The sequence below is a fragment of the Elephas maximus genome, chromosome 13 (genome assembly GCF_024166365.1).
Source record: "Elephas maximus indicus isolate mEleMax1 chromosome 13, mEleMax1 primary haplotype, whole genome shotgun sequence".
In the NCBI taxonomy this organism is placed as follows: Eukaryota; Metazoa; Chordata; class Mammalia; order Proboscidea; family Elephantidae; genus Elephas; species Elephas maximus.
The window spans coordinates 73,432,618-73,448,347 of record NC_064831.1 but is presented as its reverse complement, the minus strand read 5'-3'; the positions used below and the strand labels follow the sequence as shown (position 1 = coordinate 73,448,347).

At 37.0% G+C, this 15,730-nt stretch overlaps 1 protein-coding gene across 1 annotated transcript in view; it reads right to left on the bottom strand.

The window, feature by feature from the left end:
* The window catches only part of HDGFL3 (HDGF like 3), an 86,570-nt gene that overhangs the window by 18,582 nt on the left and 52,258 nt on the right, over positions 1–15,730 (bottom strand). Inside the window, exons 2-4 of the mRNA XM_049905466.1 lie at positions 7,319–7,395; positions 2,403–2,541; positions 1,928–2,086 (exon numbers count right to left, since the gene is read on the bottom strand). Of these exons, the coding sequence (XP_049761423.1) occupies positions 1,928–2,086; positions 2,403–2,541; positions 7,319–7,395 (375 nt within the window). The remainder of the gene's footprint in view (positions 1–1,927; positions 2,087–2,402; positions 2,542–7,318; positions 7,396–15,730) is intronic.

Below are 15,730 nucleotides of genomic sequence, written 5' to 3'. Positions count from 1 at the left end.
CCAGGTTATATGCTAGATAAATGTTTCCGTAAATATGGTTCCCAGACCAGCAGCATTAGTCTCACCTGGAAATGTAATTAGTGGGCCACACCTCAGACCTAGTGAAATATAAAATCTAGGGGTGAGCTCAGAAATCTGTGTCTTCACAAGCCCTCCACGTGATTCTGATGCGTGATAAAGTTTGAGAACCACTGCAATTGACAGTAAAAATAAAATGTCATGGTTCTTAAGAGATCATAGAAGTTGTGATTTTCAAAGAAAGCAAAGAAAATGATCCTTTAATTTAAAATAGATAAACCTTAGTAAGTATGCCTTTACTCTGCTGCTTTTAAATCATAAATCCACCTCAGGTATGAGCCTAGATTCCCATTACTTCTGGTTTTGGAAACAAGCAATGAAATAATGGCATTTTAAAAACCACACTATTAAATGCTACTATTTGGGCACTATTAAAGCTATCTTGGGTAGTTTAGATAACTTAGGGCGGTCCAACACATTACGGAGAAGCTCAGCAGGCAATCACAAATTAAATAAAATCAATTTAAGTGAGTACTTAAGTGAAGTCCAAAATGCTGCCAGAAATTCACCCTAAAAAATAGTTTCAGTGGAAGATACAGACTGACAGGGAAGATTCTAATTATTTTGTTGCCATTTACAACATGATATCCAAGGCAAATATCAGAATTGTCATTAGGTGCACAGGAAGTAATACTGCATTCATACAGACTGCCAAAATAAAATGTTGATAGTCCGATAACTCTTAGTACTCATCTGTAAGGCGTTTCCTAAGTATATCCAGCCATCCAAAAAATACCAGGACCTAAATGGAAATAATTTATCCAAGCATTCAACAGTGTGACAGACCAATTTTAGTGAAACCTGTCTTCAAGGATCCATTTATCTTGCTTTCAGTGTCTAAAAGGCGAGCAATTTTCACAATGTCATGGTTTTTTCAATTGCATTTCTGAATGACTGTATGAAAAGCACAGACTTTCAATTTGTAAATCTAGGATCATGTCACTCCTCTGTTTAAAACCTTCAGTAAATTCCTGTTACATGGAATACAATCCAAACTCCTTAATATGGACTATAGGTCTGTATGGCCTGACCATGTCTGCCTCGCTTCCAGTCTCAAGTTGCCGCCCCTTGTTCAGGATCTTCCAGCCCCACTTCCTTCAGTTCAAGCACACGCCAAACTCTTGGCTGCAGCTCTGCTGCTACATTCCTTTTCCTCTGGTGCGCACACGGCTATCTCCCTCTCCCCCCACAAGCTCTTTTCAGGTCTCAGCATAAACTTTATCTTTTCAAAGAGGCCTGGCCACCCTATCCAAAAGACATTCCCCCACTGTCATTCCCTGTTCCCATTCATTTCCCCACAGCCGCTTCCACAATTTTTTCATTATCTGCATGTTTACTTGTTTGCTGTGTCCCCCCTCCCTTGGCTGTATTATAAATTCCCTGTAGAGTGTCTGGCATTGAGTAGGTGATCAGGAACTATAAGAACTGAATAAATAAAGAGACAAAGCACGTTCTTTGAAGCAGAAAGACCGGTCAAGACTATATGCATTTGTTTACATATACAGTGCACAGACATAGTCCTGATACACTGAGTTTCCCGTATTCCTCAGTTCTTTAGAGAAGGCATGGCTACTCATATATGCTTGACGGTTCTCCTCTGGCTGAGAAGAACTCCATTTTCTAGCCGAATGCACAGCCAAATCAGCCCCAAAGAGTCAATGGCCAGAATGCCTTCAAATCTAAGGCTACCTATCTCACTCCCCTCTGTTATTTTAGTATCTCTACAGGTACAGGCTCCACAGAATCTGGTATATTTTTATGTGCTCAATAAATGAATTAAAAACAATAAAAAAACTTTTAATGAACATGCATGTAACATTAAAAACAAATGGAAAAGTTCCTCAGTAACCTTTGAAGTATATGATTTTTTCCGTTTTGAGCCTGCTTTTTCATTCTTTCTTTTGCCTTTTCCATCTTCTTCTACTCTGTCACCTTCTTCTTCACTGCTTGCATCTGCAGTATTTCCGCCTTCTCCCTCAGTTTCTGAAGAGCTCTGTTGCTGAATTGCCTTAGAAATAATAAAATTTTAGTTAATGACATTTTTGAAAGAACACAGGCTATGAAAAGAATCACTCTATCTTAATTGGAAAGAGTCCAGCTTATTCTTAACATTTCAAAAATAAAGGTCTGGCAACCTCAACTTCCCACTGACCACTTGAACTCTAGGTAGGAGAATTATATTTAATCCAAACTGCTGCTGGAGCCAGAAAGCATTCTAACTTCAAATGGATGGTGACCACTGGTACAAAGGACATGTAAGAAAGGTCCAGGAAAGGTAAAGCCAAAGAAACGAGATACAGTGAGTGATAACAAAGTAAACTTACCTGGTATCCAGTAAACTTTACTCCTGGGTTATTTTCTATTTCCCATAATCCTTCATTAAATCCTTTCCGTTTGTTTGACTTTCCAAACTTGTCTTTGTATTCCTTATATGGAAAAAGGTCCTTGGGACCTAGAAATGCACTGTAGAAATATATTAGAAATAGAATTGACACTATGGCCTTCAAATGTAAGGTACCTTAAATATCAACTAAGGGGTCATAGCACGTTTTAGTAAACAAATTTAAAGTATATATAAATTCTCTGAGTTAGGCACGTATCATGAGATGTTTCAGATACATACTTCAAGGCAGAAAAAACAGACAGCTGGGTATGCTTTTTACTTTCAAATTACCAAATTCTTCTTTGTTTTAAAATTGATTTTTAGTTATACAAGAAGCATGAAATAAGTCTACTTTTACCACCTAAATCATCATCTTAAGCTGACTGACTTATGCTAATTTTACCATAGGGTTAGAAAAAGGTTTTGTCAAATTCACAGTAATCATATGACCATTAAAGAAAACACCTTAGATTTAAAAAATGTAAATACTAAATTTCCACATTAGTATATTCACTAATATTTCTATAAATTAAAAAAAAAATCATATTAGTGTTTAATGAGGCACTAAGCAAAAAAAAAAAAAATCAGAAGTGGCAAGGTACATAAAATCTTATCCAATGTAAACCTTACCCTAAAATTATCATTTTAAAAAAAAACCAAACGCAGTGCCGTCGAGTCGATTTCAACTCATAGCGACCCTATAGGACAGAGTAGAACTGCCCCATAGAGTTTCCAAGGAGCACCTGGTGGATTTGAACTGCCGACCCTTGGGCTATAGCAGCTGTAGCACTTAACCACTACGCCATCATAGCCATGAAAAAAATGAGTTAGATCCTGGGGTCAGCTAATAGATCTGAGCATTCTGTTAGAGTCTTCATTATTACCGGAGATATTAACCTGGTGAACGAGACTGTGGAGGCCCACATCCTAGCTGACTCCTTTGAAGTTTACATTACAAACTAAGATTCATTTATTCATTCATTCAACAAATATTTACTGAACAACTCTTATGTATCAGGCACTACTCCAGAGGTGCTGGGGATTCTGCAGGAAACAAAGAAGCAAACATCTCTGCCCTCATGGAGAATATACTGTAGTGGTAGAGGGTGGGAGGTGTGGACAATAAAAAAGGTAAAAAAAAAATACAGTATGTGTACTGAAGAAAAAAGTAAAGCAGGGAAGAGACTAGGCATGGATTTTATAATTTCAAATATATAGATCAGGGAAGGTCTCACTGAAAAGGGGCCATCTAAGTAAAGAAAGAAATGGAGGTGAAGGAGCAACCCATGCATTCACCTGGGGAAGAGTAGAGCAGGTTGAAGGAAAAGCAAATGCAAAGGCCCTGAGGCGGGAGCATGCCTAGTGTGTCCGAGAAACAGAAGCAGCCAGTGCGGCTAGAGTGAAATGAGTGAAGGGGAGAGTAGTATGAGATGAGGTCAGAGAGGTAACAGCATGGAGGGACAGATTACAGAGGCCCTTGGAGGTCACAATAAGGGCTCTGAGTGAGATGGGAGGCCATTAAAGGTTTTGAGAAGAGAAGTGACAGTTTATGTTTTAAGAGATGATTCTAGAGTTCAGGGGACATGTCTAAGCTGGAGATATGAATTTGGGAATTATCAGCAAAGAGATGATATTTAAAGCTTCGACCTATAGGTTAACAGTTTACTATTGCTATTTGTAAATCCCATTTTCAGAGTGGGTTTCAGTACTGATCCCTCACATTGCTCAGCTGATCAAAAATTTCAAGCTCATAAAACAATTAGAGGGAGCTTTCTGATCCCAGAGAGTTTAAGAATCACCAAACCTTCCCTACTTCCTCACCTTTAACTGCTCAGTCAGTATGACTCCATCTCACTGAACCAAGAAATAGTTTATTAGATCACTAGACATGTTTGTAAAAAAGCATGCCAATGTCTTGCTTGACAAACTGAACATGAGAAAGAAACAGGCTTTGGGTATGGCTGTTTCACTGTTACAGAAATCTGTCACGAATAGTATCAGGCTCTGGCTTTTGACCTTTCCCCCATCCTTTGACTCTATGCATAGGAATTGATTCTGGGCTAGGCTGCCTGAGGTTCACAAAGACCACCAGCTGGGGATGGTAACCAGAGCCTTACTTTAATGATGCTGTAAGAGGCAGGGTTATTGGTTATTATTTTTTGATGAAAGAGTTGATCATTTCTGTCCTTTCTTATTTTTATCTTATTCATTAATACAATTTCTGGATATATGAGATGGATGCCCTCCTGCTACAGAGAACAGAAAGCATTCCTTTATGAATAAATGGTAGGCTTTTACTATCATTACCCAGGAATGGCTTTAATTGTCAACTGGCCATGTTAGCTGTTACCAGAAAGTGGGACCATGAATGAACCATTCTAAAACATGCCCATATTTTTGACAGATGACTGTTTTTTTTCCTGGATTATACATATTTCTATACATCAAATTCATTCTCAATTAGCTATTTTGCTGCATGTTTTACAACTCTTACAGGGCAGATCGGAAATAAAATTGTTCAAAATTACATACTCTAAGGATGGAATTTTTTTTTCCAGGCCAAGACTAAGGCTACCTTGAAAACTGCCCAGACTAAAACTGCTTGGGTTGTGTTATGTGGAACAGAGCTTGGGGCTTCAATCACTCATCTGTCTGGGCATTAGAATAAAGTCATGTTTTGAGGAGAATCCTGGCCCTACATGGGGTACTCCTTTGGCTGACTTGAACCTAGAGCTAATATAGTCTCTTGTTAAGTTCCCCTTTCACATACCTTTGGGTTTTTGTTTCTTATTATTTAATTTAATTAATTTCAATTCATTCAAGAGAGATTTTTTAAGCACCTCCCATGGGCCAGGCACTGTGCTAGGTGTGTGTATTAGGAGTAAGCAACCCTTGTCTTCACAGTGGGGTTGAACATCAGGTACTTGCCAGGGGGTATAATCTCCGGTTTAGAGACACCCAGTAGCTAGTAAAAGTTCACCTGAAACAGTATTAAACAGCAGGTTGTTTGACATTCCTTCATTCTCCTCCAGATATTTAAAAATCTATACCTGGATGGTAAAACCAGCAAGAAGCTCATATAGATGATACTTTATTGGTACTTGGTAGAATTGCTTTTACTGAGTTAAGCCTTGGAATGATGTCAGTGACTTATATTAAAGATGTTGTAAGAAACAGCTCTGTGAGAATCTTCACACTGTTCAGTGAAATGATTCTGTTATATTCACCAGCAACATACCAGGTAGCACACTCTTTAAGGGCACCTTTTTATTTCCAGTGCCTTGCAGAATGCCTAGAAAATTAAGGTTTACTAAATTAATGAAAGAAACCACATAATGTGGTGGATTTTGGTGATTATAGTAGAAATGTGATAATTTCATTTATTAAACCCTGTGTTTTCCCAGAAATTCAATCAGGTCACTTGAAAACAGGTCCTAAAGAAAAAGAAAAACAATGGTACAAACATAAAATGGAGACATGAATGAGGCAAATACAAAAATATGTATCACAAAAATAATTTGTTATAGGTAAACCATTTCATTCTAAGCTTTCTAGAAACCTCTCTGAGGAAAATCTGATTAACGTGATTAGTTGCATAATTCACAGTATCTATTAGATTAAAAAAAAAATTAATTGCCTGAAAGAAACATATCTACTTCTCACATCAAAACAAGAAAGATCTGTTTTGGGGACCTTCTCCTGGTTAGCTCTCTTTCAAGACAAGAATGAGGAAAATGTCAGTGACAGAGACCAAGAAAGCGTTCACACTTGGCTCTACTAACATTAAAATGAACAGAAGGGATGACCCTAAATTTGGAAACTTATAAGATTTTAATGATAGTTTTTAGCTTTTTCCCACATTTGCAATTTCTATTCCATCTGTTTTCCTTATTGTCAATAACCATATACATTCTCGGAGGGTCAGAGAGTGCCAACTGTCTCCCATTATCCATTCTTCCTCCTTTTATTAATGTTTACTCCTCCCAGTGTTTTTAAGTAGGCTATATAGCTGCCAGGCTAGAGACTGTATGTTTCCCAGATTCCCTTACAGCTGGGTATGGCCACACGACCGAGTTCTTGTCACTGGAATACAAACGGAAGTGATATATGCAACTTACTTGTCATTTCCTTAAAAACCAGTTGTTTGCCCATCACCTCTTCTCTTTCCCCCTCCCCTCTGGCTGGAAGATGGACATATATGCTGCTGAATCGGTTTTTCGATAAGCAGACAAGGGCAATACTCGGGAATGGTGGGACAATAAGACAAAGGAACCTGGGTTCCTAAAGCACAATAGTAGTTTATCCACCCTGATCTACCTGTCTACCTCTGCACTGTTTCAAAAGAAAGAAATTTCTATATTATTTGAGATATTACATTTTCAGGTTCCTGCATTATAACAATTTTAGCCTATAGCCTAACCAATACAGTTAGAAAATCTTAAAAATATGGTATGTTTGCTTCAGGGTTCAGCAAGTTGAAAGAGCCTGAGAGAATAAAACTTGCTCTATGAAATGTGAATAGAAGAAATTTCTCTAGAAGGGAAATATACAAGAGCTACAAAAGAAATAACTGGGCATTGTAAAGCAAGCATCCTAGGGCTCAAAAGTATGCTAAACAGAGATTTCTGGGTAATACTCAACATTTAAGCAGAACAAAAGTGACTTTCAAATTAAAAAATATGCTTTCAGTCATGATGATTTCTACCATGAAAATGTTTACATTAAGAAAAATGCATTATCAAGCATGCTAATTTTATATAATTGATTATACTATTTTAACAAAATATAAAAATTATAGATTTTCCATAAACAAGGTAGTCTAGCGGAGTCATACTAGAGTTGTTTTTGCTGACTTACGTTTCATGGGTGCCAAAAAAGAAGATAGGATACTTATTTGCTGGAGGTTTCACAGCTCCTTCTGGGAGTTCATCAATCTACCAAAAATAAACTTAGTTATTATATGTTCAGTTAAATCATGCAAAATAGACAGCATAAACACCATATAAACATTGCTCTGATAATTGTTGCTAATTTCAAAATAAAATTACTCTAATCAAAATCTTAAATTTTGTTTTCTTGAATCCTATAAAATGATTCTAAAGTTCCTACTTGGCCCACCACATGGACATTAACACTGTAAATTGATTATAACTGTTATGGCAATATAAAATCAAGAGCCCAAACCACTTATATTACCTTTGACTCAAAAGAATTACTCTTGGAAATCTGTCCTAGTGAAATAATTCAAAAGAGTAACATGAAAAGATAAACAAAAAGATGTTATCTTTTTTTTGGTAATAGCTAGTTATATACATATTTGAAAGACCCCAGGAATGCAAATTTGGTTTAATATAAAAAATTGATCAATGTAATACACCACAATAGAATGAAGGGGGGAAAAAAAACATCGGCTGCAGAAAAAGCACCTGACAAAATCTAATGCCCTTTCATGATAAAAAAAAACACTCATAAAACTAGGAATAGGATAGAATTTACTCAAGATGGTAAAGGCCACATACAAACAACCCAATTTAAAAAAGGGCCAAGAACTTGAATAGACATTTCTTCAAAGATAAACAAATGGCCCACAAGCACATAAAAGATGCTCAACATCATTAGTCATTTCAAAAATGTAAATCGAAACCACTTCACACCTAGTAGTACGGCTATTATCAAACAAACAGAACATAATGAGCACTGGAGAGGATGCGGAAAAACTAGAACTCTTGTACATTGATGAGGAGAATGTAAAATGGTACAGCCACTGTGGAAAACAGCTTGGTGGTTCCTCAAAAAGTTAAACACAGAATTACTGTATGACCTAGCAGTTCTAACATACAAAAGAATAGAGAGTGGAGACTCAAACAGATACTTTGCACACCGATGTTCACAGTAGTGCTATTTACAATAGCCAGGGGACAACCCAAGTGTCCACCAACAGATAAGTGGATAAACAAAATGTGGTATATACATAAAATGTGGTATACACCTTAAATGGAATATTACTCAGGAATATAAAGGAATAAGGCTCTAATACATACTACAACATGGATGAACCTTGAAACCATTCTACTAAGTAAAATAAGCCAGACACAAAAGGACGAATATTGTATGATTCCAATTATAATATATTTTATCTAGAATAGGCAAATTCATAGACACAGATAGTAGATTAGAGGTTACCAGGTACTGGGGAGTAAAAGGAATGGAGAGTTACTGCTTAATGGGTACAGAATTTCTATTTGGGATGAACAAAAAGTTCTGGAAATAGATAGTAAAAAAATGGTTATACAACATCGTAAATATACGTAATGCTACTGAATCGTACACTTAAGAATGGTCTAAATGGTAAGTTTTATGTTATGTATATTTTACTGCAATAAAAAAAAAGAGAAAAGAACCTAATGTAAAGTTTGGAACTAAAATGTGTAATAACTGAAACGGAAAATTCACTGAGTGACATAAATAGCAGATTGGAGATAGAAGAATGAATCAGGGAAGATAGGAATTATCCAGCTTGAAGAACAGAGAGTAAAAAGGTTGATAAAATATAAATAGAGCCTCAAGACTTGTGGGAGAGTATCAATCTAACATATGTAATAGGAGGCCTAGAAGGAGAACAGAGTGAGAATGAGGCAGAAAATGTGAGTAAACTATGGCCAAAATTTCCCCAAATTCAGTGAAAAATGTTGACTTAGAGTACAAGGAAAAGGGTCTGGTAATCCTGTTTTTGGAAGTCTGTAGGCCTTCTGAATTAATAAATCGCAACAGCCTGAGGATTACTGTACCATTACAAATTCATCTCCTCTAAGCTAAAGGCACCATGTATCACAGAGCAAAGCAGCTTTGGAGTCCTGAGAGAAGGTGGGCTTCGAGTCTAGGAACCTGTGTTTAAGTCTTGGCTCTGATTTAAATGGTGATATCAAAGCTTATACCTTTAACCTCTTAAGGCCTTCATGTTCACATCTAAAATGGTTGGACTCGTAACTACGAGGTTTCCTTCAAGTCCTAAAATTCCATGGTTTGTCAGAAACTGAACTAATTTTCTCTGAATTTGTTTTTGTTCCTGTCATGGATTGAACTGCGTCCCCCCAAAATATCTGTCAACTTGGCTAGGCCGTGATTCCCAGTATTGTGTGACTGTCCACCATTTTGTCATCTGATGTAATTTTCCTATGTGTTGTAAATCCTACCTCTATGACGTTAATGAGATGGGATTAGTGGAAGTCATGTTAATGAGGCAGGACTCCATCTACAAGATTAGGTTGTGTTTCAAGCCAATCTCTTTTGAGATATAAAAGAAGCCAGCAGAGAGACAGGGGGACCTCATACCACCAAGAAAGAAGCACCAGGAGCATAGCGCATCCTTTGGACCCAGGGTTCCTGTGCTGAGAAGCTCCCTGACCAGGGAAGACTGATGACAAGGACCTTCCCCCAGAGCTGACAGAGAGAAAAAGCCTTCCCCTGGAGCTGGCACCCTTAACTTGGACTTCTATCCTCCTCATATGTGAGATAATAAATTTCTTTTTGTTAAAGCCATCCACTTGTGGTATTTCCGTTATACCAACACTAGATGACTAAGATAGTTTCCTATGTTTATTTTTGGCACAATCATCCATTCTACTACCAAGAAAAAAACCTTAATCTTTTGATTATTTCCTCAAGCCCCACATACAATCACCGAACACTGCCAATTTAGCCCCTGAAATGTCTTTCAAATTGATCACCATCCCCGTTAAATCAAGTTCTCACGATCTTTTGACAAAGCCATTAGAAGCAACCTTTCAAAGTATCTTCGTTTCCAGGCTTTCCCCTGTCACCTATTTACACAACTTCTGTGAAAACCTTGACTGTGCTACATTCAATACTACACCACAAAAACAACTTAAAATGAGTAATTATATTTTGAATGAACAAAAATAGAACATAATTTGAAAAGCATACGGTGAGCTATGTGGTAGGCACTGAATTGCTAGTTGATAAAAAACCATCATATCATGTACTTTTCACTCTTACGAGAAAACAAAGAATTTTAAAAAATATTTTTAAAACTTTTCTTTCAAATAAAAACACAAGACTTTTGGTCAAACTCCCCCTTTGTTATAACATTATATAATTGATATCTACTGCAGAGGTTGCAGACCATGGCCCTTGTGCCATTTCTGGTCTGAAAATATTTGTTTGCCTCATATGGTATTTTTTTTAAAGTTGAATTAGTTGCTAACATTTAAAAACTGCAAGATTCACATTAAAATCCAGTTTAAATGGCTTCTGTGAGTACGAAAATAGGGAAGGACTGCAACAGTAGGTTTATATTTCCACATGGCAACAATTAGCTGAAGATGACTAACAGTTGCTCACTGTAGACAGGGTATATACGGTACTCTCAAGTTTGCCACAGTCCCCACCAATCTCTGCTATGTTGTAAACGCTCGCTATTCCTATTTATATTGTTTGCTTGGCCCCTTTGGGTATGGGAGTTTCAATCTCCCTGCAATAAATACTGTCAAAAATAGCAATTGCCCTTACCATTATACTGGTTCCTTTGTTAATGAGTTAAATAATTTTTTGACATGCGCTTACTTTATATTTCTATGTCTTATGTTTAGCTTTTTGAAAATTACACTTTGACAGTTTTGCATGTACACCTGATGTTCAAGTGAATACACGTTCCTGAGCCAATTCAAGTGTGTGGTTCCTAGTAGTCACTTTTTTTTTTTTTTTTTTTGCCTCCTAGAGTGAATACCAAGAGACAGTAGAGCTTTACCTTCACTGGATTTCTATTTCTCTACTGTTTTTGTTTTCCTGAGTTTGTATGTTTATTTTTGTTTCTGGTTCTTGGCTACAATTAGTTCTGATTTGTGCACAGCCAACAAATCATTCCTATAACAGGATGACAGGGATCTAGTCTCTGTTGGGTGTGACGTGGCAAAGAATCTGGTATGGTAGTTTTTTTTGTTATTGTTGTTTGTAGAAAAAAATGCATTGTTTTTACCGAAAAAGATAAAAGCCCTTTGAGATCTAGATTTGTGAATGAGTGTACTGTGTTTCCTTTGACCTGCGGCTGAAGTTGTAGACCTGAAGCTTAAGCTGTGTACCTGTACTTGAGGAATGCCTTTACCGCTTCTGTATGTTTGAAACATTTTCCTACCTCTGGAAAAAAATCCATTAACAAATTCGATATTTTTTTAAAATACAGGAGCTCTGTTTTTATTGGTTTATGGACACCAGTAAAACTTACAAAACTGTAATATAAGGGAACATATGATGTTAATGAGGTGGCATATGCAGCAGTTTTGTTAGAGGCAAGACTCAAGCTACAAGATTGGACTGTCTCTTGGGCCAATCTCTTTTGATATATCAAAGAAAGAAATGAGCACAAAGCCAGGGGGACCTCCTACCAATGAGCAAGCAGTGCTGGGAGCAAAGCACGTCTTTTGGACCCCGGGTACCTGCACGGAGAAGCTCCTAGTCCAGGGGAAGATTGATGACAAGAATCTTTCTCCAGACCCAACAGAGAGACAGCCTTTCCCTGGAGCTGATGCCTGAATTTGGACATCTAGCCTACTAGACTGTGAGAAAATAAATTTTCCTTTGTTAAAGCCATTCACTTGTGGTATTTCCGTTATAGTAAGCACTAGATAACTAAGACAGTGGCTATACCTTTGAGTCACGTTAATAAACATTTCACTTTAAGAAGGTATAAGAGGAATATGGGATTATGCGTGCCCGTGAGCTTTACTGGTCTGTTAAAACACCTGCATAGAACAGAAATTGCTCAATTTTCTAACTCCGTGAAATAAATTATTTACCTCGGCTAAGTTATAATTAATACAGAGATTGAGACTAAATAAGACCAATAGTGCCACAGAAGTACAACTGTGTAGGCAAGGATGTGTTTTTGTTTATTAACGGGAAAAGATCAGTCTTGTCCTAAAGAAAAGTATCTCGGTTGTTCCAAAATGAGAAATAGCATAATGAAGGACAAAATCTGGATAAATATTGAAAGCTGTAGAAGATTTGAAGAAAGGGAAATTTGCTTTGAACTATAATAGCTACAAATAACAGCCTGAAAATAAGCAATGAAATATTAAAATTCTGCCAAAGGTGGCTTAGTTTTTTAAAAATAATTAATTTCTTTGTTGTTAAGAATACACACAAAACATACACCAATTCAACAGTTTCTACATGTACAATTCAGTGACACTGATTACATTCTTCGAGTTGTGCAACCATTCTCACCTTCTTTCTCTGAGTTGGTCCTCCCCCATTAACATAAACTTACGACCCTCTAAGGTTCCTATCCAGTCCTTTGAGCTGCTGTAATCAAAAGCTAGCTCAGTTTTGATAGATTTATTCATAAGATTAAAAGGGGAAAGCATGTGAATCCAATAATGTCACATATTTATTAATGCACAACTAGAATTGTTTTCTCTGTTAAATTAGTAAATTGGTCTTGGAGTACTGTCTGCTCTTAACAAGATGTGGTAAAAGGTTATTCTTCACTCTCTGAATAATCTGCCTAGATAGCAAGGACGCCACATATTATTAAAATAACTTCCTGAGCACTGTGCTGACTTTGTTACGTCTTTACATTTTTTTAAATAAAAAAACACTCTTTACTTCTGAAAGAGCTAAGTTCTTTTTAAAAAATTGTATCATGTTCTTTTATATTTACTTAAAACATTATATTGTCATTTTGACTTATTCATGAGTCTCAGATGTCTTAGCTCCTATCTTAATCAAATGATCAAATCTCTGATAACGCTTTTGATATTGCTGAATTTAGAGTATTAATGGGGAAACTGATCTGGCTCAGGTAAGTACCAACATCAGGAAACCTAATTAGGATACAGCAGTAAGGTGTCCCACTTGATGACTCAATCTCAAATGGGTGGCAGCTTAATAGTTTCGTTCATTTTAGAATTCCAGATGGTGGTTGGTAAGGTAGAGTGGAAGGCAAAGAGTCTTAAGGGCCAGCGGGTTAGTCAAGGACATCATGTTTCCTCCCCAGGCAAATTCTCTTGTCTCAGAAATGTTCATGACCCCACTGCTTCCTTCATTCAAATCTCTGCTCAAATACCACCTCATCAGAGAGTCCTTCCTTATAACCCAACTTAAAATAGCATTCCTTCCCCTATCATTCTCTATTCCCTTATTTACTACTACTCAGCCAGAAGGAGAAATGAAGTCTTGAGACATGCTACAACACGGACGGAGCTTAAAGACATTATGTTGAGTCAAACAAGTCAATCACAAAAGGACAAATATTGCATGATATCACTTACATAAAAAGACATGACCAGTTGTATAGAGACCAAAGTTAATAGTGGTTACTAAAAAAAAAAAAAAAAATTTTTTTTTTTTTTTAAGGATGGGGACAAGGGGGTTTACTGCTTATGGGGCACTGAGTTCTGGTTTATAGTGATGGAAAAATCTCGCAGATTAAGGGTAAGTGCTGCACAACCAATTAATGTAATTGATGTCAGTAAGTTGTAAAAAGTTGAACTGGCACATATTGTGTGATAGATGTATTTACAACAACAACACAAAAAAGAGCAGCTGCTGAGCTGCTTATGTACAGTCAAACACTTCATAGGATTTGGTTTTTTGGTTTGGAGGTTTAGGGTCATGATTTCATGGGACATCCCAGTTAATTAGACCAGAAGTGTATTTAGTGCTTCTGTTCTACCTCCTAGTTCACTGTATAGGGACTGAGATCTTAAAAGCTTGCAAGCAGCTACTCAAAGTACAATTGGTCTCTGTTTGCTTGAAGCAACAGCAAAAGCAGCAGAGTCAGGAATAGGAGCAGGAAATGGAATGTGTGGCTAATTGCCTCTATGAACTATGGCCTCCTTTGCCATGAGACCAGAAGAAATGGATAATTGCCAGCTACCGTTACTAAACATTTTGATCAAAGATTCTATAAAAGAATCTTCATCAAAAGGGGGGAAATGTAGGACAGAACTTCAAATTCTCATGGAATCCAGACTTTTTGGAGCCAATGAGCCTGGATGAGTCCCCAAAACTGCTGTCCTGAGATAATCTTTAAACCTTAAACCAAAAATATTCCCTGAAGCCTTCTTTAAACTATAGTTTAGCTTAATTAGTAAAGAATGTCTGCCTTGAGCACTGTGTTCTTTTAGAAACTATCTATATGGGATCAAACTGGCAACAGCAACTCAAAAGATTTGATAGGAAACTTAGGGGTCAGTGAGTTTATGTTAATGGGGGAGGAACAATTGGGAAAAGGAGGGTGAGAATGGTTGCCCAACTTGAAGTATGCAATCAATGTCACTGAATTGTACAAGCAGGAATTGTTGAATCAGTGTATGTTTTGCTGTGTATGTTCTCAACAACAAAAATGTTATGTTGAACTCCTAGCCCCTGTATCTGTAAATATGTCCCTATTTGGAAATAGCGAGTTTCTTTTGTTATGTCAATAAGGTTTTTTATCTAAGTATCTAAACCTAATCCCTTCTGAGTGGTATTTTATAAAAAGGGAAAACTGACATGGGGAGACATATATATGGAGAAAAGACCATGTGAGTAACTGTCTACAAGCCAAGGAATGCCAACAAACGCTTGGGGCTACCAACAAAAATGAGTCTCCCCTGTAGGTGATGCCCTTATTTGGGCTTCTAGTCTCCAAAATTGTGAGACAATATATTTCTGGTCCTTAAAGCCACCCACTTGTGGCTAGTAAAAAACCATGACAACACAAAATATCCCTCTTTCCACTGGGTTGTTGATCTTTTCTTATTGAACTATAAAAGTGATATACATATATATATACACGTATGTATGTATACACACACAGCATACAGATTGAATAGGTATGGTGAAGGGATACAACCCTGACGCACACCTTTCCTGACTTTAAACCACTCAGTAGCCCCTTGTTCTGTCTGAACAAGTGTCTCTTGATCTATGTACAGTTTCCTCATGAGCACAATTAAGTGTTCTGTAATTCCCACTCTTCACAATATTATCCGTAATTTGCTATGATCCACACAGTAAAATGCCTTTGCATAGTCAATAAAACACAGGTAAACATCCTTCTGGTATTCTCTGCTTTCAGCCAGGGTCCACCTGACATTAGCAATGATATCCCTGGTTCCATGTCCTCTTCTGAATCTGGACTGAATTTCCAGCAGTTCTCTGTCTACTTTTGAATGATCTTCAGCAAAATTTTACTTGCGTGTGATATTGATGATATAATTCTATAATTTCCACATTCGGTTGGATCACCTTTCTTGGGAATAGGCA